Source organism: Dromiciops gliroides, chromosome 2 (genome assembly GCF_019393635.1).
Source record: "Dromiciops gliroides isolate mDroGli1 chromosome 2, mDroGli1.pri, whole genome shotgun sequence".
In the NCBI taxonomy this organism is placed as follows: Eukaryota; Metazoa; Chordata; class Mammalia; order Microbiotheria; family Microbiotheriidae; genus Dromiciops; species Dromiciops gliroides.
In genome coordinates this window covers 211,740,138-211,765,419 of record NC_057862.1, presented here as the reverse complement: position 1 = coordinate 211,765,419, position 25,282 = coordinate 211,740,138, and the positions used below count along the sequence as shown (strand labels likewise).

Below are 25,282 nucleotides of genomic sequence, written 5' to 3'. Positions count from 1 at the left end.
TTTAGGATGAGATTGTTTAGTTTCCAATTAATTTTCAGTCTATCTTTCCATGGCTCTTTATTACATGTAATTTTTATTGCATCATGATCTGAGAAGGATGGATTTACTATTTCTACCTTTCTACATTTGACTATGAGGTTTTTATGCCCTAATACATGGTTAATTTTTGAGTATGTGCCATGTACTGCTGAGAAGGTATATTCCTTTCTATTCCCATTCAGTTTTCTCCAGACATCTATCATATCTAACTTTTCTAATATTCTATTCACTTCTTTAATTTCTTTCTTATTTATTTTGTGGTTAGGTTGATCTAATTCTGAGAGGGGAAGGTTAAGATCCCCCATTAGTATAGTTTTGCTGTCTATTTCCTCTTGTAATTCATTTAACTTCTCCCCTAAGAATTTGGATGCTATCCCACTTGGTGCATACATGTTTAGTATTGATATTACTTCATTATCTATAGTACCTCTTAGCAAGATGTAGTTTCCTTCCTTATCTCTCTCTTTTTTTTTTTTTTTTTTTAGTGAGGCAATTGGGGTTAAGTGACTTGCCCAGGGTCACACAGCTAGTAAGTGTTAAGTGTCTGAGGCCGGATTTGAACTCAGGTACTACTGACTCCAGGGCTGGTGCTCTATCCACTGCGCCACCTAGCTGCCCCTTTCCTTATCTCTTTTAATTAGATCTATTTTTGCTTTTGCTTTGTCTGAGATAAGGATGGCTACCCCTGCTTTTTTGATGTTAGCTGAAGCATAATATATTCTGCTCCAACCTTTTACCTTTACTCAGTCTGTATCTCTCTGCTTCAAATGTGTTTTTGTAAACAACATATTGTAGGATTCTGATTTTTAATCCACTCTGCTATTCTCTTCTGTTTTATGGGAGAGTTCATCCCATTGACATTCACAGTTAAGATTATTAACTGTTTATTTCCCTCCATCCTCTTTTCCCCTTTCTTTGTACTCTTTTTTCCCTTCTTTCACCCTTTTCCTCTTGACCAGTGTTTTGTTTCTGACCACTGGTTCCCTCAATATGCCCTCCCTTTTATCAGCTGCCCTTCTTTTTCTTGCCCCTTTTCCCCCCTACTTCTGCCCTCCCTTCTATCAGTACCACCCTTTTCTCCTTCCCCTTTTGTTTCCTTAAAGGATAAGCTAAGTTCCTTTGTACAAATGTGAGTGTATTTTATTTCCTCCTTGAACCAAATCTGATGAGAGTAAGGTTGAAACAATGTTCACACCTCCCCTCCACTTTTTTTTGGTGGGGCATTGAGGCTTAAGTGACTTGCCCAGGGTCACACAGCTAGTGTCAAATGTCTGAGGTCGAATTTGAACTCAGGTCCTCCTGAATCCAGGGCGGGTGTTTTATCCACTGGGTCACCTAGCTGCCCTCCCCCCACCCCTCCCTTTTTTCCCTTTTTTATAATGGGTTCTTTTTGTGCCTCTTCATATGATGTAATTATCCCCATTCCACCTCCCCCTTCCTCTCCTCCCCCTAGTCTTCTTTTATTCTGCCCCTTAAGTTTCTTTATATCATCACAACATTAGAAAAACCATTCATATAATCAACTAACCAAAATCATATGATTATCTCACTAGATGCAGAGAAAGCGTTTGACAAAATACAACACTCATTCCTATTAAAAACACTGGAGAGCATAAGAATAGGTGGAGCTTTCCTTAAAATAATAAGCAGTATTGGGGGCAGCTAGGTGGTGCAGTGGATAAAGCACTGGCCCTGGGCTCAGGAGTACCTGAGTTCAAATCTGGCCTCAGACACTTAACACATACTAGCTGTGTGACCCTGGGCAAGTCACTTAACCTCAATTGCCTCACTAAAAAATAAATTAAAAAAAATAAATAAAGTAACTGGAGACAATATAAAATACTTGGGAATCTACCTTTCAAGACAAACCCGGGAACTCTATGAACACAATTACAAAACACTTTTCACACAAATAAAATCTGATCTATGTAATTGGAAAAATATCAATTGCTCATGGATAGGCAATTCTACCTAAAGTAATTTACCTATTCATTGCCATACCAATCTGTTTCTAGGCCTAGGCACTCCCTATCGCCTTCGTCCTATTGGCCCTCCTAAACTCCGCCCCTTCGTCGGGACTCCACCAATCATCTTCGGGAGTAGGTGGGGGTGTGTGGTTCCGGCGCCTTTTTTGAGTCCAGTGCTCAAGTGGTGCTTTGACTGGAACGTGCGCTCAATAAGTGTGGAGTGAAAGCCACACATCCCGACCAAGTCGCGTAGGTGATTTCTCTGGCGTGTTACTACTGACTGGCGCCACGCCTCCTATCTCCGCCACCGGGAGCTAGTAACCGAAGCTGCGGGCCTGGGCTCCAGCCCTGGAGGTTAGCCGGGGTGAGTCGAGGGTCCTCTTCCTCCTCCCCCCTCCCCACAGCTGCTGCTGTCTGTTCTCCCGGAGCCGCGGGGATTTCTTCTTTTTCTTTGTCCTTTCCCAGCCTTTCGATCTTAGCCGGGAGTTTTCAGGGATTCTCCCTCTTCTGGAGAGACCCAGCACGGAGAATCCTAGGCGTGGTTTTGGGAGACACCCCGGGGCCCGAGTCCTCATTTTACAGATAAGGAAACTAAGGCTGGGGGCGATGAAGCGGCTCACCGAGTCAGAGATACTAAGAGATAGAGCTTTGGATTTGAACGCAGGGTCTCTTGACCCCAGGGTTGTTTTTTTCCCCCCAATGAACAAGCAAGTAAAATGTAGAGTTTGAGATACTCCTCTATTCCATGAAGTATTCTGTCCTCTCTGCAGTGTATTTACAGGTTTATCTTTGTGACACACTCATTGGGGTTTTAAAATTTTGTTTTGAGGCTGGAAAAAAATATACATTTGTTGTTGTTTTTTAACTTTAATCTTTTATTTTCTTTCCGTCTCTTCAGTCTGAGTCCAAAGAACAGAATGATTTTGAAGACAATTGTATTATTGGCCACTGTCCTGGGAATCAATGGTTTCCCCATTGATGATCCTGAGGATGGAGGGAAGCACTGGATTGTTATTGTGGCAGGCTCATCTGGCTGGGATAACTACAGACACCAAGTAAGAAAGGACTTATCTTATTCATGACTGTATTTGAAATATGTAAGGAAACATGGAAGTTGTTGGATATTAGATTTTTAAGCCATTTGATCTAAAATTCTCAGGAATGAAACTTTGGTTAGACAGACTATGCTCTTGCCTGGCCTTTCAACCCTCCCCAAAGTGGGAAAAGAGCATAGGACCAAAAATTAGGAGCTCTAGGTCCTAGTCTCTTCAGTGTTCCTAGTAAAGCAGGCCTCATTTTCCTCCTCCACAGAATGAGAAGGTTGGACAAGGTGAACTGTAAGATCCCTTCCAGGTCTTCTGTTCTCTGATTCCCAGATAAATTTTTAACAGCTGCTTCCCAAGAACTACCCTCCCTCCATAACCCACCATTGTAATAAAAGTACAGTTAAGGGGGGCAGCCAGGGGGCGCAGTGGATAAAGCACCAGCCCTGGATTCAGGAGGTCCTGAGTTCCAATGGACTCAGACACTTGACACTAGCTGTGTGACCCTGGGCGAGTCACTTAACCCCCATTACCCGCCAAAAAAACTCAAAAAACCCCAAAAGTACAGTTAAGCAAACTAGGCTTTAGACTATGACATACTTCATTCCATGAAATTCTGGTAAGGAAGGAAGGATGAGCAATAAGTGTCTTAGTTAAATGTTAGACTGTATTTTATTAGAAATTAATTGTTTGTATGGTAGATGATTGGGTTGGGTTTTTAAAAAAAACTTCAAAATTGATCATTTGTTTTGCATAACTCCTATGTAATTTAACACTTAAATGTTTTATCAATGCTCTAAAAAACCAAAACAAAACCACCATACTTCCCTGTGATCTCCCCCTTTCTGACAGAGTACACTTAAGCAAAAGAAACCAACACACTGTTCTTCCTTCCCCTGCTCCAACTTCTGACTAAATATGTTTTATTCCACACCTCTAAGAGGAGGAAGGCCTGTATTTCACAATCAGTCCTCTGAAATCACAGTTGGTCACTGCATTGATCAGAGTTCTGATGTCCTTTAATGTTTTTTTGCCTTTAACTTGATCATTGTATAAATTGTTCTCTTGGTTCTACTTCACACTCAGCTCATACAAGTGTCTTCCCAAGTTTGTCCTACTGTTTTGTGTCAGTTTCTTACAGTGTAACATTTCATTAAGATCATATACCAGTGTGTGTGTGTGTGTGTATATATATATATATATATCTATATGTATATGTATAGAGATATATAGATATAACCTATATCAGATTACCTGCTGTCTAGGGGAGGGGGGAGGGAGGGAGAAAAATCTGAAATTGTAAAGCATGTATAAACAAAAGTTGAGAACTATCTTTACATGTAACGGAAAAAATAAAATACCTCATACATTAAAAAAAAAAAAGATCATATACCAGGGGCAGCTAGATGGCGCAGTGGTTAAAGCAGGAGCCCTGAATTCAGGAGTACCTGAGTTCAAATCCAACCTCAGACACTTGACACTTACTAGCTGTGTGACCCTGAGCAAGTCACTTAACCCCCATTGCCTGAAAAAAAAAAAATCATATACCAGTTGGCTTATTGATTCCCACTTAGTGGGCACCCGCTTTTCTTCCAGTTCTTTGTCCTCACAAAAAAAAGTACTGTGATGATTAAAAGGTTTGAGAGATATTATTTCCCTTCCCTATTGGCTCTAGGTTGCGGGCTGCTTTTTTGTGCAGTTTTGAGGTGGAAGTTTTTCTTCTAGTTTTTCTTTGGCTCTCCTGATCATTATTCAGGCTGGTTTGAACTTCAGGGTTTTAGCAAAGTGGGTATGTGGAAACTGGGAGAGATCTACCTCCTGTCCAGGTTGCTATCTTGGCAAGAAGTTAAAGCACAAGCTCAGGAAGCTCCTGATTTTAAAAAAATATTTTAGTTCAAGAGACACTTATCTTGATGGTGATCATTTTCTTCATGTGACTTACACTTGTTGTAAAAAATTTACTTCTTGGGGCAACTAGGTGGCACAGTGGATAGAGCACAGGCCCTGGATTCAGGAGGACCTGAGTTCAAATCCGACCTCAGACCCTTGACACTTACAAGCTGTGTGACCTTGGGCAAGTCACTTAATGCCAATTGCCTCACCAAAAAAATATATATATATATACTTCTCCACTATATACTCAATAAAGGGAAATTTTAAAGAGCCTTTTGCTCATGGGAGTAGCTCTATCCACATGAGTTCATAGTTTCTCACTTGATGCATGAGAGTTTTAGGGGGAGCATTTAAAGTTAGTAAAAAATTGATACTTGTGCACAAGTGTGTGTATGCATTTGCAGGATCAGTTTTTTTGGGGGGGGCAGGGCAATGAAGGTTAAATGACTTGCCCAAGGTCACACAGCTAGTAACTGCCAAGTGTTTGAGGTCGGATTTGAACTCAGGTCTTCCTGAATCCAGGGCCGGTGCTCTATCCACTGTGCCATCTAGCTGCCCCCCATGCCAGGATCATTTTTTTTCTGCATTAGTCATGTTATAAGAGAAAAATCAGAGCAATGAGGAAAAACCTCAAAATAGAAAAACAACAGCACCAAAACCAAAAGAAATAATATGTTTCAATCAGCATCTATACTCCACAGTTCCTTTTTTTCCCCTGGGTTTGGAGATCCTCTTCCATCATGAGTCCCCTGGAACTCTTCTGTACCATTGCATTGGTGAGAAGAATCTAGTCCATCACAGTAGATCAACACACAGTGTTGATGATACTGTGTACAATGTTCTTCTGGTTCTGCTCATCTCACTCATCATCATCCCGTACAAGACCCTCCAGGTTTCTCTGAACTCCTCCTGCTCATCATTTCTTTTTTGTTTGTTTGGGTTTTTTTTGTTTTTGCATATAAGGTATTTTATTTTTTCCGTTACATGTAAAGATAGTTCTCAACTTTTGTTTATACAAGCTTTACAATTTCAGATTTTTCTCCCTCCCTCCCCTCCCTCCCCCCTCCCCTAGACAGCAGGTAATCTGATATAGGTTATATCGTTATATCTATATATATACATATAGATATATATACACACATAATAACATTAATCCTATTTCTGCATTAATCCTGTTACAAGAGAAAAAATCAGATCAATGATGCAAAACCCCAAAAATAGAAAAAAAAAACAACAGCACCCAAAACAAAAGAAATAGTATGGTTCAATCAGCATCTATACTCCACAGTTCCTTTTTTTCCCCTGGGTTTGGAGATCCTCTTCCATCATGAGTCCCCTGGAACTCTTCTGTACCATTGCATTGGTGAGAAGAATCTAGTCCATCACAGTAGATCAACACACAGTGTTGATGATACTGTGTACAATGTTCTTCTGGTTCTGCTCATCTCACTCATCATCATCCCGTACAAGACCCTCCAGGTTTCTCTGAACTCCTCCTGCTCATCATTTCTTTTTTGTTTGTTTGGGTTTTTTTTGTTTTTGCATATAAGGTATTTTATTTTTTCCGTTACATGTAAAGATAGTTTCTCAACTTTTGTTTATACAAGCTTTACAATTTCAGATTTTTCTCCCTCCCTCCCCTCCCTCCCCCCTCCCCTAGACAGCAGGTAATCTGATATAGGTTATATCGTTATATCTATATATATACATATAGATATATATACACACATAATAACATTAATCCTATTTCTGCATTAATCCTGTTACAAGAGAAAAAATCAGATCAATGATGCAAAACCTCAAAATAGAAAAAAAAAACAACAGCACCCAAAACAAAAGAAATAGTATGGTTCAATCAGCATCTATACTCCACAGTTCCTTTTTTTCCCCTGGGTTTGGAGATCCTCTTCCATCATGAGTCCCCTGGAACTCTTCTGTACCATTGCATTGGTGAGAAGAATCTAGTCCATCACAGTAGATCAACACACAGTGTTGATGATACTGTGTACAATGTTCTTCTGGTTCTGCTCATCTCACTCATCATCATCCCGTACAAGACCCTCCAGGTTTCTCTGAACTCCTCCTGCTCATCATTTCTTTTTTGTTTGTTTGGGTTTTTTTTGTTTTTGCATATAAGGTATTTTATTTTTTCCGTTACATGTAAAGATAGTTCTCAACTTTTGTTTATACAAGCTTTACAATTTCAGATTTTTCTCCCTCCCTCCCCTCCCTCCCCCCTCCCCTAGACAGCAGGTAATCTGATATAGGTTATATCGTTATATCTATATATATACATATAGATATATATACACACATAATAACATTAATCCTATTTCTGCATTAATCCTGTTACAAGAGAAAAAATCAGATCAATGATGCAAAACCTCAAAATAGAAAAAAAAAAACAACAGCACCCAAAACAAAAGAAATAGTATGGTTCAATCAGCATCTATACTCCACAGTTCCTTTTTTTCCCCTGGGTTTGGAGATCCTCTTCCATCATGAGTCCCCTGGAACTCTTCTGTACCATTGCATTGGTGAGAAGAATCTAGTCCATCACAGTAGATCAACACACAGTGTTGATGATACTGTGTACAATGTTCTTCTGGTTCTGCTCATCTCACTCATCATCATCCCGTACAAGACCCTCCAGGTTTCTCTGAACTCCTCCTGCTCATCATTTCTTTTTTGTTTGTTTGGGTTTTTTTGTTTTTGCATATAAGGTATTTTATTTTTTCCGTTACATGTAAAGATAGTTCTCAACTTTTGTTTATACAAGCTTTACAATTTCAGATTTTTCTCCCTCCCTCCCCTCCCTCCCCCCCTCCCCTAGACAGCAGGTAATCTGATATAGGTTATATCGTTATATCTATATATATACATATAGATATATATACACACATAATAACATTAATCCTATTTCTGCATTAATCCTGTTACAAGAGAAAAAATCAGATCAATGATGCAAAACCTCAAAATAGAAAAAAAAAACAACAGCACCCAAAACAAAAGAAATAGTATGGTTCAATCAGCATCTATACTCCACAGTTCTTTTTTATTTTCCTTGGATTTGGAGATCCTCTTCTATCATGAGTTCCCTGGAACTCTTCTGTACCATTGCATTGGTGAGAAGAATATAGTCCATCACAGTAGGTCAACACTCAATGTTGATGATACTGTGTACAATGTTCTTCTGGTTCTGCTCATCTCACTCATCATCAGCTCACACAAGACCCTCCAGGTTTCTCTGAACTACTCCTGCTCATCATTTCTTACAGCACAATAGTATTCCATTGTATTCATATACCACAACTTGTCCAGACATTCCCCAATTGATGGGCATCCCCTCAACTTCCAATTCCTTGCCACCACATAAAGAGCAGCTATAAATATTTTTGTACATGTGGATCCTTTTCCTTTTTCCATGATCTCTATGGGGAAACAGGATCATTTTTTATGAAGTTGCTGTGGTATACTAAAATTGGGCTAATGAAATAGCAACATCTAATCCCTCTCCACCTCTCCAGTCTTCCTCACTAACTTCCAAAATTATTTTCAAACACAGGTCTCCCCTGCTCCTCACTTTTGTTTCCTGTTCCCTCTTCTCTAGAATAAAATATATGCTACTGTTTGGCATTTGAAATCCTGTACAGTCTCATTTCAGCCTACCTTTCTGGACTGGTTTACTATTGCACTCCCTCATGTAGTCTGTGTTCCAACCACACCCGGCTGCCTATTTTCCGTACCTTATACACAACATTCCCCTGCCTTCGTGCCTTTTTCCAAAAAGGCTTTTTTCCCTTATTGGTGTTCTCCTCCTGAAATGACTTCCTGTGCATTTTGTATTTAGTTGAGAGTAGTCTCAGAAGCCAAGGGCTTTTTAATCTTTTATCACCAAGAGCCTGTAAAAAATAGCCATCTAATGAATGCTTGTTGAATTATTGTTAATAATGCTTAACGTCGGGGGCAGCTAGATGGCACAGTGGATAGAGTGCCGGCCCTGAAGTCAGGAGTACCTGAGTTCAAATCCGGCCTCAGACACTTAACACTTACTAGCTGTGTGACCCTGGGCAAGTCACTTAACCCCAATTGCCTCACTAAAAAAAAAAATAATAATAATGCTTAATGTTATTATAATGTAACATTGGCTGAGGCAAAAATGTTTTGATAATCATTTAAACTGAAAAATGATAATCTAAGAAGCACTGTGAGACTACACAACTTGTTCTTTTCCAGGCTGATGCCTGCCATGCATACCAGATTGTTCACCGAAATGGGATTCCTGATGAACAGATAATTGTCATGATGTATGATGACATTGCAAACAATGAACAGTGAGTAGGACCTTCATAGAACTTGGTAGTAAAAAAGATTTAAGAGATATTTTTATGCTAACAAATGCAAAAGTGGTACATAAAATAATTTGTGGTTGAGAGTCTAAAATATAACATATCACTTGTGAGGTTAGCCTTAAATTTGGGAATGTCATAAAACCAGATCCTGAGCTTTCAAAATGAGTATCAGAAGGGGGGCGGCTAGATGGCGCAGTGCATAAAGCACCGGCCCTGGATTCAGGAGTTCCTGAGTTCAAATCCGGCCTCAGTCACTTGACACTTACTGGCTGTGTGACCCTGGGCAAGTCACTTAACCCCCATTGCCCCGCCAAAAAAAAAAAATGAGTATCAGAGAGTTAATACAATTGCAGTTAGGTTTTTATTTTAGAGACTATCTACTCTTAGATAATTCAAACAAATGTATGTTTCCTTGGTTCAAAGCAAATTAGAAACAGTAAATGGGAGGAAAGGGAGGGGTAGCTGCTAGATTCAGACACAGTGGCAGAAAGCGCCAAAGTAAGGACAAAAGACTCCTTAGAAGCATTTAGAAACAGAATTTGGGTTTAACTCAAACCACAGCAAGATAGGACCATCTAGGGGGGCAGCTAGGTGGCGCAGTGGATAAAGCACTGGCCCTGGATTCAGAAGGACCTAAGTTCAAATCCGGCCTCAGACACTTCACACTAGCTGTGTGACCCTGGGCAAGTCACTTAACCCTTATTGCCCCCCCCCCCAAAAAAAAAGATAGGACCATCTAGTGCATGAAGTCAAACAACCTTGAATAGTACTGTTGCCCTACAAAAAAGTACAAGCATTGATGGTACCTAATGGTGGCTCCAGGCCTTCAAGAAAAGGATAATAGAAAGGGACTACGTGACAGAAGATTTTTTTTTTTTACCAAAAAATATTTTAAGATGCTTAGGTGGTTGTGGATAGTTTCAGTACTGTGGAAAATTTACTCATGGAAATTATTCTTCCTGGTGACAAGTGAGGAACTATTTATATACCATGCTAAACCCAGTAAAGCTGTTTTACTTAGGGATTTTTTTAAAGGCTGTCTTACCTAAAATGCAGATCCCCATGGATCGTGTCATAGTGAGGTACTAATGCATTTCTTTTAAATGGGTTTGTCAAGTTTTGGGTGCTTTTGCTTATTACATTTTATTTACATTATAGGATTCCAGTTTTCTTTTTTTTTTTTTAAGTGAGGCAATTGGGGTTAAGTGACTTGCCCAGGGTCACACAGGGATTCCACTTTTCTAAATAACTATTCTCTCACTTAATTTTTTTCAGAAATCCCACACGAGGTATTATCATCAATAGACCCAATGGCACTGATGTCTATAAAGGGGTTCCAAAAGATTATACAAAAGGGGTAAGTTTATTCTTCAACCACTGGTTCCAACTAAATATCTTATTTCTCATTTATGTTAATAGTTTTCTTTTTTTTTTATCAAAACATCAAACATCTTGTCAGTTTATTGTTTATAAGGATTTGTGCCACTAGTAGAGACCTTGGAAGCTTACTACTTACCACTCCTCCTGCTCATCATTTCTTACAGCACAATACCACAACTTGTTCAGCCATTCCCCAATTGATGGGCATCCCCTCAATTTCCAATTCCTTGCCATCACAAAAAGAACAGCTATAAATATTTTTGTACATATATGTAGGTCCTTCATCCACATTTTAAATGCCAATGCTAGACGCCATGCAAATACTGTACTTCTTTAAGGAACTCTCAATAATCAGGCCATACATAGGTAATCTAAACACTATTTTGAGTGTCAGCCTCACTGTTATGTTAGGTCCAGTGGAATGAGATTCTGTTCATGTTGTACTTTGCTGTAACCTTATTCAAATAAACATTCCTATAAAATTAAAATGCTTGTTATACATTTAAATCCACCCATTTTCCCAGTACAGTTTTTTTCTGGTTTTACCCTCTTTTTTTCTTACACCTAGTGATCAGTGTGGCTTTTACCATTTCTCTATATTGGCCACGTGGTTTTTGTGGAACCAGTATTTATTCAGGAAATACATGTGCTCTTTTGGCCAAGTCTGACGCAGCCCAGTTGGGTGGTTAAGATTCAGATGTGGAAGCAGAAACTTTTGCCTCCACAACAATTCCTCGGAAATGGGGGATGAGAGACAGACATTGAGGATGACACCAAGCTTCTGAGTTTGGGTAACTTGAGGAGGGTGGTACTCTCAGCAGTAACAGGGAAGTTCAGAAGAGGGGAGGGCTTGAAGGTAGAGAAAATGAGGTCTCTTTTGGACGTGGTTTGAGATGCTTTTGGGGAGTCAAGGTCAAGGTGGCTAATGGGGCATTGAGGAGGCATGAATGGTGCTCTGGAGAGAGGATGCTATAGATAAGGGAATCATCTGCCTCAAGATGATAATGGAAGCCATGGAAACAGCTCACAAGGGCAGGACTTGGAAGCAGGATAAGGAAGAAGGGTGGAGGGAAGAATGTTAAGCTATAGGGGAGGATGTGGCTGTGTTGGGCACCAACCCCACAATTTCCGGGAGGATCAGATATGACCCCCCCCCCTTGGGGTCAGCCCACAGCCCCTCTAGTGGGGTACTGCCACAGGCAGTGAGAACATTTGCCTTTGACTCTGAATGATGTTTGCATGTCTTTTTACCCAGGAGGTCACCCCAGAAAACTTCCTTGCTGTGTTAAGAGGTGATGCTGAAGCTGTGAAGAATAAAGGATCAGGGAAGGTTTTGAATAGGTAATGATTATTTTATGGAAATCAACAAGCATTTATGAACACAATTGGGTTCCTGCCTAGAAGAGCTGCATAAAGACCTCTGTCTTCAAAGCTGGTCTCTTGTGGTTCAGAGCTATGATCTTGACCAGGTTGCTCAACACCTGAGCCTTAACTTTCTCCTCTGCAAAATGGGGGTCCAGTATTTATGTTGCCTGCTCCACCTTTGTGGAGAGCAGATGAAATACTCTGAGCACTTTATACCTGTTATCTGCTACTATTGTTTATTCTTCAGTAGTTTACAGGTACAAAAATCACAGGTGTTAGAACCAGAAAAATAATTATAATATTTTGGTTACCTGGTTTGTTTTACCTTTCTGTTTTTCTTCAACACTGCACAGAACTGAAAATTCTGTAACACCCTCTTTTTGTAGCCTGTTATATATAGGGGCAGCTAGGTGGTGAGGGGGGATACAGCACTGGGCTTAGATCCCAGATATGAGTTATTTATTAGCTGTGTGACCCTGGGCAAGTTACTTAACCCATATTTGCCTCAGTTCCTCATTTGTAAAATGAGGTCATGCTGGAGAAGGAAATGTCAAACCACTCTAGTATCTTTGCCAAGAAAGTCCCCGGATACGTGGGGTCAGGTAGAGTTGGACAGGACCAAACACAACAAAATAGACACATACATATAGAGAGATTATAAACATACATGGTCAGTTTATCTCATCATGTGAGTACTCCTCCCAGATTGTATATTGCAACCCAGACATGCCTTCTCATCCTCTTCATCTTTTGTTCTTGTCTTCTCCTAGATCCTCTATAAAGGGATTCACTTGGTGCAATTTAAAACTTTCTCCTTGTTAAATCATCTTGTATTGACAGAATAAGCCCCTGGTGCCACAATTTTGATAGTCTGTTAGTTAAAAGTTAATCAAACTAGCATAGACGTAATATTCTTCCCTATGTGAGTCTTAAATCCCTTGCTCCAGCAAGTGTACTCTGGTCACATGGCTCACAATTCTATTCTTGTGACTTTTACTTCCACCCCTATAACTTCACAAACCACTGCCCTGTAACCTTATTAATAGGTATTAAAGATCCTGTCTTAGCTTACTTGGTGTCTTTGGTTACTGATATGTCATAACCCATTTTTGTTGGCAAATGCCAGCCTTGCTAATAAAAGGAATATGTGCAGAGCTTCATTGTCTCCTCCTGGCCCTGCTTTGGTATAATTAGCCTTATTCCAGGTGTCTCCAAGTCACTTAGTAAATGTTTGTTTTTTTTTTTTTCCTTAATTAAGGCAATTGGGGTCAAGTGACCTGCCCAGGGCCACACAGCTAGTAAATGTTAAGTGTCTGAGGCCAGACCTCAACCCAGTTACTCCCGACTCCAGTGCCGACGCTCCATCCACTGCGTCACCTAGCTGCCCCGTAAATGTTTCTTGAATCAGTCTTTTACCATATGCTGTGACCTTTCCCATTATTTCCTTCATTCCCCAACCCTTATTCCCAAACTTTGAATTAGAAGGAAACTCCCCTATGATTCAGAATAGCACCTCTACGAAGGAAGAAATTGAGCTGGGCATGGCTGGATTGTTGGTTTTTCCCCCTTTATATGTTATGATTTATTCTAAATGGACTTTTTGACTGGCTGCTCATTTTTAAACTCTTTTCTTTGTGAAGTTAACTTAAAAATGGAAATGACAAATCTTTCAGGATGTCATAATTTAGTGCGTTGGCCAACCTAATGAAGAGGACTGGTTTCTTTTGGTAGTGGTCCCAAGGATCATGTGTTCATTTACTTCACTGATCATGGAGCTCCTGGACTCTTGGCTTTCCCTGATGATGATGTGAGTTTTTCAGAATCTTTTAAAGTTATATTAAAGAAGACAAAGTCAGGCTGGCATTTGGCTTAAATGAGTAACTTTTACTCTGAATATCTACCTTTATAGGTAGAATAAATAAGGTATCAAGTGAGCATGTAGAAGGTAAGAGGGTCAGGTTTTAAGCTGCAGAACAATATGAGACCTGCTTTTCCATAGAATTATCCCTCCTCCCTCATTTATAGAACCTCTTATTCCAGTAGAAAGAAGGATAGAATGAAATACCTCATTACTCTGGAAAGGAGGATGGTAATTGGGGGCAAATTTCTCAAGTTCAGTCTCCATCCCTCCTTTTTTGGGGGGCTGGGTGTTTAGGGTGCAGTAGGGACTGTGATTTATTGGTTTAAGAAACTGCTAGTGAGGAAATTCCCCTTTACCAATGAAGATGTGCCAAATGAAAGTCCTTCACCCAGGTGCCTGGAGCACTGAAGGAGTATGGGACTTGTTGAGGGCCACACAGCCAGGGTATGGCAGGAGGGAGGGAGTGTGAGAGCCAGGTCTCCTACAGAGAGGCAGCACAGCCTCTCTGTAAACAGCCCCTTGGTGCTCTCCTCTTTTCTCTTTGAACTGTTGAAGTAAAACACTCAGATGACTTAGAAGCTTGAGCAGGTGACATTACCTGTGGCCTCATATTTAAAATGAAGGTATCGGGGCAGCTAGATGGCGCAGTGGTTAAAGCACCAGCCCTGGATTCAGGAGTACCTGAGTTCAAATCCGGCCTCAGACACTTGACACTTACTAGCTGTGTGACCATGGGCAAGTCACTTAACCCCCATTGCCTAAAAAAAAAAAACCAAAAAAAAAAAACCCAATAAAATGAAGGTATCAGTGTTACTTGTTCTGTGGCCCTATGAGGTTTATACTTGGCACCAGAAAATTGTGTTTTGTTGCTGTTACATGAATAATAGTTTATGCTGTTCTGACCTGTTGATCTGAATCACGTGATATTTCTCTTTCAGCTTCATGTAAAGGATTTGAACAAGACCATCCGTTATATGCACCAACAGAAAAAATACAAAAAGGTAAACTCATTGTTGGTAGAATTTCTTTTGTTGTGTTGGGAGGGAGGGGGGTAGATGTACAGGGAGTGATAGAGGGATCTAAGAGAATGAATATATAGATGGAACCTTCATTCCTGTTGAGCACCATGTGTTTCCAGGGCAGCTTCAGAGTGGTATTGGTCAAGCCACATTAAATGCCCAGATTGTGTTAAGATGCATATATTGTATAAAGACATAAAGATAAATATTACAAAATTCCTGTCTCCTAGGAGCTTTATAATTCAGTATACATATGTGCATATAGCTACTGTTGTAAAGTAGAATGTTCAGAGAGGAAGTATGAGCATTCAGAGGCAGGGGCATAGGGCCTTCCACTTAGAGATTTGAGGAAGCCTTTCTGGAAGACATTAGAGACATTTGAGCTGGTTTGTGAAGGATGCTTAGAACTTCATCATGTAGAGATGGGTGGGGGTTGGATATGCTAAACTTAGGGACTTGATGAGCAAAAAGTGAGGGACAGGAAAGCATAAAAGGAGAGAATAAATTGGGGGAAGGGAAAGTAATAGGAGTGCCTAGGTTGGGCTTAAGTTGTAAGACCCCTTGAATGCCAGGCTAGGAAAAGGGCTTCTAAGGAAGGCTTTTGAGCAGTGCTATGCCATGGTTCAAGCTGTGCATTGCAAAGTGGAATCTTTGAGGTATTGGTTAGTGTTGCTAAAAATAATTCTTTTCTCCCTTGGTTTCCTGGGCAGAGGATGGATTGGAATGAAAATCCACTTTGACTATATCCCAACCACTGTGATAAACCTGGGGGTGGGAATACATAGGCAAAGAGCCCTTGTCTTCAAGGAGCTTAACATTCTAATGGTTGAGAACAAGACATGGAGTAGTGGTGGCAGAGGAGGGCAGTTGGACCCTGGAAAGTAACCTGGTTGTTGTTTTTGTGGGGCCATAAGGAGTATGTTGACACACCCCATCCAGAGACAGTGACCAAGTTGATGACAGTTTGTGGTTCCAGAACTAGAGATGGGGCAGAGCAAAGACAGAAAGAACCCTCTTAGAGAGTGGAGCCTCCCAGGGTAAAAGTTCCTCCAGGACATTGTCTCTGTTGTGAGCAAGGAAGTGACTGGCAAGAATGTAAAAGGTGTTCTAAAAACAAGATAACAATAATAATTATTTTTAAGATATACCAACCTAGTTTTATTTGGAACCTGCTAATGATCTTTTTTTAAAAAATTTATGAGGGGGCAGCTAGATGGCGCAGTGGTTAAAGCACCAGCCCTGAATTCAGGAGTACCTGAGTTCAAATCCGGCCTCTGACACTTGACACTTACTAGCTGTGTGACCCTGGGCAAGTCACTTAACCCCCATTGCCTGCAAAAAACAAAAACAAAATTTATGGTTTTTTTGTTCCATGTTAAGATCTGAATTGTCTTCCTCCATCCCTCTCCACCTCAGACTAGAGAAAGGCACCATTTAAAACACAGAAAACACACATACACACACACACACACACTCACTCATTCACGTAAAATCATTCTATGTCTACTTGTATTTATGAGTTCTTTCTTTGAAGCTGGATAGCATCTTCCCTCATAGGCCCTTTTTAGTTGACTTAGGTATTTATAATGCTCCAAATAACTTAGTCATCCACAGTTTCTCTTTGAACAATATTGCTTGCTACTATATACAACATTCTCTTGGTTCTCCTCATTTCATTCTGCATCATGTCACTCAAGTCTTTCCATGATTTTCTAAAATCAGCCAGATAATTATTTCTTACAGCATAGTAGTATTCCATCATAACCACATTCCACAGCTTGTTTAGCCATTCCCCAATTAATGGACATCACCTCGTTTTCTAGTTCTTGCCACCAGAAAGAGAGCTTTTATAAATATTTTAGAACATGTAGGTTGTTTTCCTTTTTCCTTGATTACTTTGGGAAACAGACCTAGCAGTGCTATTGATAGGTCAAAGGGTATACAGTTTTCTTACTCTTTGGACATAATTTATTCCATATTCCCCCCAAATGTTTGAATTAGTTCACTGTTCCACCAACAATGTATTAGTGTCCCAGTTTTTCCACATCCCCTCTAATATTTGTCATTTTCTTCCTCTAGTATCTTAACCAATATGATAGATGTGAGATGATGTCTCAGAGTTGTTATAATTTGCATTTCTTTGTACTCTCAATATTCATTATCTTAGCTCTTCCAGTTTCACAGTTGCCTCAGTAATTTAAAAAGAGACTTGTTTGAATATCAGAAGATTAAGAGACACTTTTTGGTTACCTTAGCATAATTGACAATTAGTTTCAATAATTTCCAAAAGTGACCATTTTAAAAATGTTCATTCTGTGAAAAATACATGATTTCATTCCTTTTTCATTTCAAGAACACAAAATACAGTTGTAATTATTTCTACTAAAATATAGTTTCATTTTTCAATTTATTTACTATGGAGTTTTGGTCCCTCTTTTAAATGGATTCAATTTTCCTTTCAGTAAAGACACACATCTTCAGGAACCTGAAAAGGGCATTAATTATTAGCATTTGAGATTTCCCTCTAGATACTAAGAATTCATTATTTTATTTTGCAGATGGTGTTCTATATTGAAGCATGTGAATCTGGCTCAATGATGAACCACCTGCCTGATGATATTGATGGTAATTATTATGAAAACTTATGTTAATTAGCTCTCATAGTGTTCTTTATGTACACTTTCATTTCAGTTTTTTCTTTCTTTTCTAACAGGAGAGTGGGTGGGAGAGAAAATAGATTTTTATTAATTAAAAAAATTAATTTAATTTGAAAAAAATTATTGTCAGCCCTCATACAAGCCCTTTGAGACAGGCATAGATTTTTCCTGGGTCATAGGTGAGGAAATGGAGATATAGAGGTTCAAGACTTGGTCAAGGGGCAGCTAGGTGGTTCAGTGGATAAAGTTCCAGCCCTGGATTCAGGAGGACTTGAGTTCAAATATGGCCTCAGACATTTGACGCTTACTAGCTGTGTGACCCTGGGCAAGTCACTTAACCTCCCCCCATTGTCCTGCCAAAAAAAAAGAAAAAGATTTGGTCACGGTCACATAGTATATATGGAAAATCCTTACATTTCTGGGCTCTTGATTCTTTGAGTTCTATTCAAGTGAATTGTGTCCATATCTGCCACAGAGTGGTTTTTCCTTTTGTGAATTTTAGCATGGTTTTGAAAATATAAAATTTCATTTCTATATTTAAGTATAGGAAATCACCCTTAAAAAGGCCACACAGGGCTTTCTTTTGACTTGCTGGAGATTCTCCTTTATATGTCTTCCCTACTTCATCTAAGAGTAGTCTTTTCTGACAGCTTGTCTCTTCCATGTTTGAATATATACTATTTCAGTGACTTTCAAAAAGTATGCTGCTGAATAAATAGTAGTTGTTAAAACTAGATTCTAGAAACCTCTTTTGAAGTTGTAATTTGAATATTTTGTTCTGACTGGGATTGAAAGGAGAGCTTAAGTTCTGAGTGTTTCCACTGGCAAAGGATGAGCCACATATAAAAGAAGTTTAATTTTTGATAGTTTATGCAACTACTGCTGCCAATCCTGCTGAGTCTTCCTATGCCTGTTACTATGATGAAGAGAGAAATACTTACCTGGGTGATTGGTATAGTGTCAACTGGATGGAAGATTCAGATGTGGTAAGTTCTTTACCTGAGGCAAGTAGTTCATCCAAATATTTATAATTAGATTTAGATGTTAAGAAATGTAACTTTGTCTTTTTGTTGTAGGAAGATTTGACTAAAGAGACTCTGCATAAGCAATTTCAATTAGTGAAAAAGCATACCAATACCAGCCATGTCATGCAGTATGGAAACAAGGTAGTATTGACATCATTAAATTTTTCTTTTTTTGGCAAGCCCACCTCTAAGGGGCCAGTTACACTCACATACCATAATTTGTTTATCTTACCCCTAGTTAATAGTGTCTTACCAGTTTCTAGTTCTTTGTTATAATAAATTAAGAAGCTCCATAAATATTTTTTGTACACCGGTGCTTTTAAAAATCTTTTTTTGTCTTTTTGGGGCCTACCTGTTGGCGGGGTGGTTCTGGATAGCATTCTAGGACACCATGAGCTTTTTGCTCCTCTTTTTAGTAGTACTTCCCCCAGTGCCATTTATTGCCCCTTTCTCCTATGGATTTCTTGCCTATTCCTTAAAAGTTCTATGTTTCCTGGGAAGCTTTTGCTGATCTCCCCATCAGTGATCCCCTTCCCCATCCACATACACTTCGCCTCTTTCTTATATTTTATTTTCTCTTAGGTACTTATATGTAATCTTGAGTTATGCTTATCTGTTTCATAACTCCCAACTAGACTCTAAAATATGCAAAGTAGTAAATATAGTCTCTTTACTAACTGTACCTCTATGCATCACCTGGTCATATCACACTGGAGAAACTGACTCAAGTGGCACATGTCTAATCGCACAGTTGTAGTGGCCAGGAATATATTGCCAGTCCTCAGAATCCTACTTTGGTAGATGTTTGATCCTTTGGTAATTGTATGTCTAAGCAAGCTCTTTACCTTCTTTGAGACTCAGTTCTTCATCCTGAAATGGAGGTAATTATGCTTGTACTACTTAGATCTGGCTACTGGGCCAGGTTTTGATGCTGAGATCATTAATTTAACCAGCAAGCTTTGCTCTGATCTTGGATACAGACCCTGTCCCATTCTCTGGACATGTTTTGCAAATTCCTGCCATTGTTCATTGAGGACTAGATAGGAAGTGTGGCTAGATGAGCAGATCCATCTCTTGGAAAGAATGCCAGAGTCCATGCTGGCCTTTACAACAGGACCAAAGGCTCCCCTTTGTTTCCTCATATGAAGAGCAACTGCTTCCCTCCCCTCTCTTTTATGTTTTTAAATTATTTAAATAAACTGTGTTGGGCTGGGGGAACTTCAGTGGTCTGCCATTTTTAGAGCTTGAAATGACTGGCACATTTTAAAGCAGTTGAATTGCTGTTTGTACCTTGTTCCCTTTGAAGGATGGTTGCTCATTTTAGGACTGTGACCTTGGTTTCCCAATCCTAGATTGTACGTAGAGTGAGCTGGAAAGCTACCTCTAATGAGGCTGTGTTCTGGCTTGAGGTGTGGGACACAGCAGCTATTCTAAGGAAAAGCAATTTCTCTTGTTGTGCAGACAATCTCCTACATGAAAGTGATAGAGTTTCAGGGAACAAAACACCAAGCCAGTTCTCCCATCTCTCTGCCACCTGTGAAACACTATGACCTCACTCCAAGCCCTGATGTCCCCATTGCAATTCTGAAAAGGAAATTAATGGCCACTAATGATGCAAACGAAGCTAAGAAAATTGTTGGTAACTTGCAGGCACATCTACAGGTAAGCACATGTAAGCCGATCATTTTCAGGTGCCTTTTCTAAGATGGTTCTAGGCAGAACTTATGTACATGCCCTCAAATATACCTCTCAACTTGTCTGATAGTGTGAGGAACTGGAAACATAATTCTTCAATCTTGCCATGAGAAGAATGTCATGTATGCTAAAAAAACAAAGTATTGGTACTTTTTATCAGAATAGGTTAGCGAGAAGAACAGTGATTGACTTCAATTTCAGCAAGTAGATTTATCTTAAACACTTGGTAGGAATGGGTAGGGGCCACAGGACTTCAGTGTGGCCAGTTTGGCCAAGTTGCAGGGGCACCTTAGTGTGATCATCTATAATGCTGATTCTCATTAAGTTTGCATAGAAGCCATTGCTTTGCTTCCCTCACTAATGTCTGTTGCTACATGATTTTGGTTTTGGTTTGTTTGTTGGTTGGTTTTTACGGGGGCAGTGTGGGTTAAGTGACTTGCCCAGGGTCACACAGCTAGTAAGTGTCAAGTGTCTGAGGCTTGATTTGAACTCAGGTCCTCCTGAATCCAGGGCCAATGCTTTATCCACTGCGCCACCTAGCTGCCCCCTCACCTGATACTTGCAAAGCACCCTAGAAAATAAATGACTGTAACTTGAGTATCTACCCCAAGGATCTCTTAGGGAGGCTACATCCTACAAGTAACAATTTCTTTCCAGACTAGAACCGTTATTCAGAAGGCTGTGCAGCAAATTGTATCTGTGGTGACTGCCTCCAGTGTTCAGACTGAGAAAATGCTTTCTGAGAGATGGCCACTCACAGCCCATGATTGCTACAAGGCAGCTGTGACTCATTTCAGGACCCACTGTTTTAACTGGCACTCCGCCATGGTAAGTCACATTTAAGACAATGAGCCAATCAGGAACATGTTGTTAGTTCAAATCAAGTCAATTCAAGGAGTACCATTATGGAAGATTCTTTTTTGAAAATATGGAATGTTTTCTAAAGGCTCTTTGGTTTTGGTTTTTTAACTTGAGGAAAAGAGTATATTGGAGGGGAAAAGAGAGCCTTGTAAAGACTTGGAAATTGACTTTATAACCACCCAAAGTTCTAGACCTTTGTATTGGACTGCAGGAGAGTTACACTGTTTTCTGATTCCTACCCTCATTCAGTCTTGTTTGTATCTTTGCCTGACAGTCATTTGCAATAGACGGTAGGAGTTGTACCAGGCTGCTGCCCATAATAGCACTTTGGATAAAGTTGGCTATATAAGATTGACTCAAAATAGTTAAGAACCTTTCTGTATTTAAAATAATTTTGAATATTGCTTTTTAAAAAGGAAATAAAATGTGTTTTATTCCAGTATGAGTATGCCCTTCGACAGTTATATGTGTTCGTCAATCTTTGTGAAGGAGCTCATCCATTTGACAGGTAAATACACAGTATTTGGAGAATTAATATTCCTTTAAAAGCAAAAGGAGTTATGCTCAGTGGCTCACTCCTGAGAGAAAAATCTTTGCTTCTCTTTGGGTAACCAGCTGAGAGTCAATAAAGTTAGCTAGTAAAATACATACCATGTATGTGCATCATCCACTGAAACCCTAGGCTGATGCTGCTTTGTGACATGGAAGTGATCTTGGGTTCATGAAGGGTTATACCAACAGAGCTTAAGCTCTGCCAGCTTCTACTATGTGTACTTTAGGCTGCCAGGGCTTTAATGCTAGGCATTGTGATGGACTGACTATCTTTGCTTCTGTTCTTTAAGAATCAGCCTAGTTAAGTTGAGAGAGGTTCCCTATCAGAATGAATTTATTTTACTTATTTTTGGAACAGCAACTCTTTTTTCTCAATTACATGTAAACAAAAAGTCTTTGACATTTGTTTTTACAATTTTGCATTCTGAATTCTCTCCTTCCCTCCCCTCTCCTTGAGAAGGCATGTAATTTGATGTAGATTATATATGTGCAGTCAAGGAAACATTTCCACATTAGCCATGATTGATAAAGATAACAGATCAAAAACTCCCCAAGAATAATAAAGAACAGAAAAAAGTATGCTTCAATTTGCATCCAGATTCCATCAGTTCTTTCATATTATCGTATTACTGTCAATACCTCATTGTTCAGTATTGCTGTTCTTATTACAATGTTCTCCTTGTTCTTCTCATTTCATGTACCAGCTCATGTAAGTCTTTCCAGATTTTTCAAGCATCCTGCTTGTCATTTCTTATAGCATATTAGTATTTCATTACAATCATATACCACAACTTGTTTAGTCATTCCCCAATTGATGGGTATCTCCTCAATTTCCAATTCTTTGCCACCACAAAAAGAGCTGCTATAAGTATTTTTGTACATGTGGGCCCTTTTCCTTTTAGTTTGGACCTAGTAGTGATATTGGTGTGTCAATAGGTATGCATAAGTTTTTAGCTCTTTGTGCATAGTTCCATATTGCTCTCCAGAATAGTTGGATCAGTTCACAGTTCCACCAGCAGTGCCACAGCTGCTCTTGAAGATTATCTTTTTTTTTTAATTAATAAAGTATTTTATTTTTTTCCCGTTGCATGTAAAGATAGTTCTCAACTTTTGTTTATACAGGCTTTCCAATTTCAGATTTTTCTCCCTCCCTCCCCTCCCTCCCCCCTCCCCCAGGCAGCAGGTAATCTGATATAGGTTATATGTGTGTGTGTGTGTGTGTGTGTGTATATATCTGATATAGGTTTTATATATATATATATATATATGTGTGTGTGTGTATATATATATATATACACATAATAACATTAATCCTATTTCTGCATGTTATAAGAGAAAAATCAGAGCAATGATGAAAAACCTCAAAATAGAAAAAAACAACAGCACCAAAAACAAAAGAAATAGTATGGTTCATTCAGCATCTATACTCCACAGTTCTTTTGTTTTCTATCATGAGTTCCCTGGAACTCTTCTGTACCATTGCATTGGTGAGAAGAATATAGTCCATCACAGTAGATCAACACTCAATGTTGATGATACTGTGTACAATGTTCTTCTGGTTCTGCTCATCTCACTCATCATCAGCCCGCAAGGCCCTCCAGGTTTCTCTGAACTTCTCCTGCTCATCATTTCTTACAGCACAATAGTATTCCATTGTATTCATATACCACAACTTGTCCAGCCATTCCCCAATTGATGGACATCCCCATAACTTCCAATTCCTTGCCACCACATAAAGAGCAGCTATAAATATTTTTGTACATGTGGGTCCCTTTCCCCTTTCCATGATTTCTTTGGGAAAAAGACCCAAAAGTGGTATTGCTGGGTCAAAGGGCATGCACAGCTTTATCGCCCTTTGGGCATAATTCCAAATTGCTCTCCAGAATGGTTGGATCAGTTCACAGCTCCACCAACAATGCATTAGTGTTCCAATTTTCCCACAACTTCTCCAACATTTATTATTTTCCTTTTTTGTCATTTTAGCCAATCTGATAGATGTCAGGTGGTACCTCAGAGTTGTTTTAATTTGCATCTCTCTAATCATTAGAGATTTAGAGCATTTTTTCATATGGGAATAGATAGCTTTGGTTTCTTCATCAGAAAACTGCCTGTTCATATCCTTTGACCATTTCTCAATTGGGGAATGACTTGGATTCTTATAAATTTGATTTAGTTCCCTATATATTTTAGAGATGAGGCCTTTATCAGAAGTACTGGCCACAAAAATTGTTTCCCAGCTTTCTGCCTCCCTTCTAATTTTGGATGCATTGCTTCTGTTTGTACAAAAGTTTTTTAATTTAACGTAATCAAAATCATCCATTTTGTATTTTATAATATACTCTATCTCTTGTTTGGTCATAAACTGTTTTCCTTTCCAAAGATCTGATAGGTAGACTATTCCTTTCTCTCCTAATTTACCTATGGTATCACCTCTTATGTCTAAATCGCGTATCCATTTTGACCTTATTTTAGTGTAAGGTGTGAAGATTATCTTCTTAGTTGTGGAGAGGTAGCCATATATGTTAGTGGATAGATGCTAATTGCAAAACATGTTTTTTTTGTCGCTAAGAAAACTAAAGTGCAGATAGGGAGAGGTTTAAATGACTCATTTAGGGAAATAGCAAGTCAGTGTGACATAGGCAAAGCTAGGACTTGGGTCTCTTGGTCACCAATTCTTTTCTATAGGTCACTTAAGTTTATAGCCATCCTGTGCCACCATCTTTCATTTCCATCTCAACATTGAGTTGTGAGGAGGAAGAAAGTTGATGTGGTGTATGTAATTCTATTCCTATCTCTTACAGAATAAAGCTGGCCATGGACAAAGTGTGCTTGGGCTCCTACTAAAGTCTGCCTTCCCAGTAATGTCTAAGAACAGATGTGAAGTTGGAAGACTGCAACTGCATCCTTGTAGCAGGAGAGGGGCTGACATGGTTGTACTCTTGTGAATGCTGCTAAACCATTCAGAAAGTCTGCATGTGGGGGGCTTTGCAAAGCTTCTGTTGCTCACTTCTTTCTGTTCCCTCACTCTTTCAGATCTGAGTCATTGCTGCAAATGGTATCTGTTTGGATGGCCAATGTCTTGGTTGAAATATTTCTGAACTTTACGTGTAACATTTTCCAGTTTTGAAAACAGTAGCTTAACAAAGAAATTCACTTGGTTCCCTTTATGGTAACCTCAGTAGGCTTGACCTGTGTGGTGACATTGCTGAAGTTCCTCAAACTGTAAGAATTGTACTTAGCGAAATTGCAAACATGTACTGGAAAGTTATTTTGATCATGTTTCTCCAAGATTAATGTGTATATGCATAAAATATGTATGAGATGAGTTCAGTGCCTCAAAATAAAGATTTACAATTTGTTATTTCTTTTTTTATACTTTTCCCTTTTGAAACTTTCTTCCATTATGAGCAAGCACCCCTTAAGACTCTAAATCTGTTTTTCCTTTCTTCCCACCATTGCTTTCCATGTACTCTATGTTCTAGTCAAGCTAGACTAGGGAGCCTATTTGCTTGTCTTTGCTTGTCTTTGCCCTGGGTTTAAATAGATCCCTCCCTCTGTGGGCTGAAGTCCCTT

The 25,282-nt window shown here is 39.3% G+C and overlaps 1 protein-coding gene across 1 annotated transcript; it reads left to right on the top strand.

Annotated features, from left to right (window-relative positions):
* Positions 1-2,908: 2,908 nt before the first annotated feature.
* Positions 2,909-25,070, top strand: LOC122742038 (legumain-like). Its single transcript, XM_043986016.1, has 13 exons — positions 2,909-3,061; positions 9,179-9,276; positions 10,570-10,651; positions 11,930-12,015; positions 13,771-13,846; positions 14,839-14,901; positions 17,478-17,544; positions 18,444-18,562; positions 18,653-18,742; positions 20,063-20,263; positions 20,954-21,124; positions 21,598-21,665; positions 24,511-25,070. Exons 1-13 carry the CDS (start codon positions 2,924-2,926, stop codon positions 24,551-24,553), a joined length of 1,302 nt encoding a protein of 433 aa, XP_043841951.1. The 5' UTR covers positions 2,909-2,923; the 3' UTR covers positions 24,554-25,070.
* The last annotated feature ends 212 nt before the right edge of the window (positions 25,071-25,282 follow it).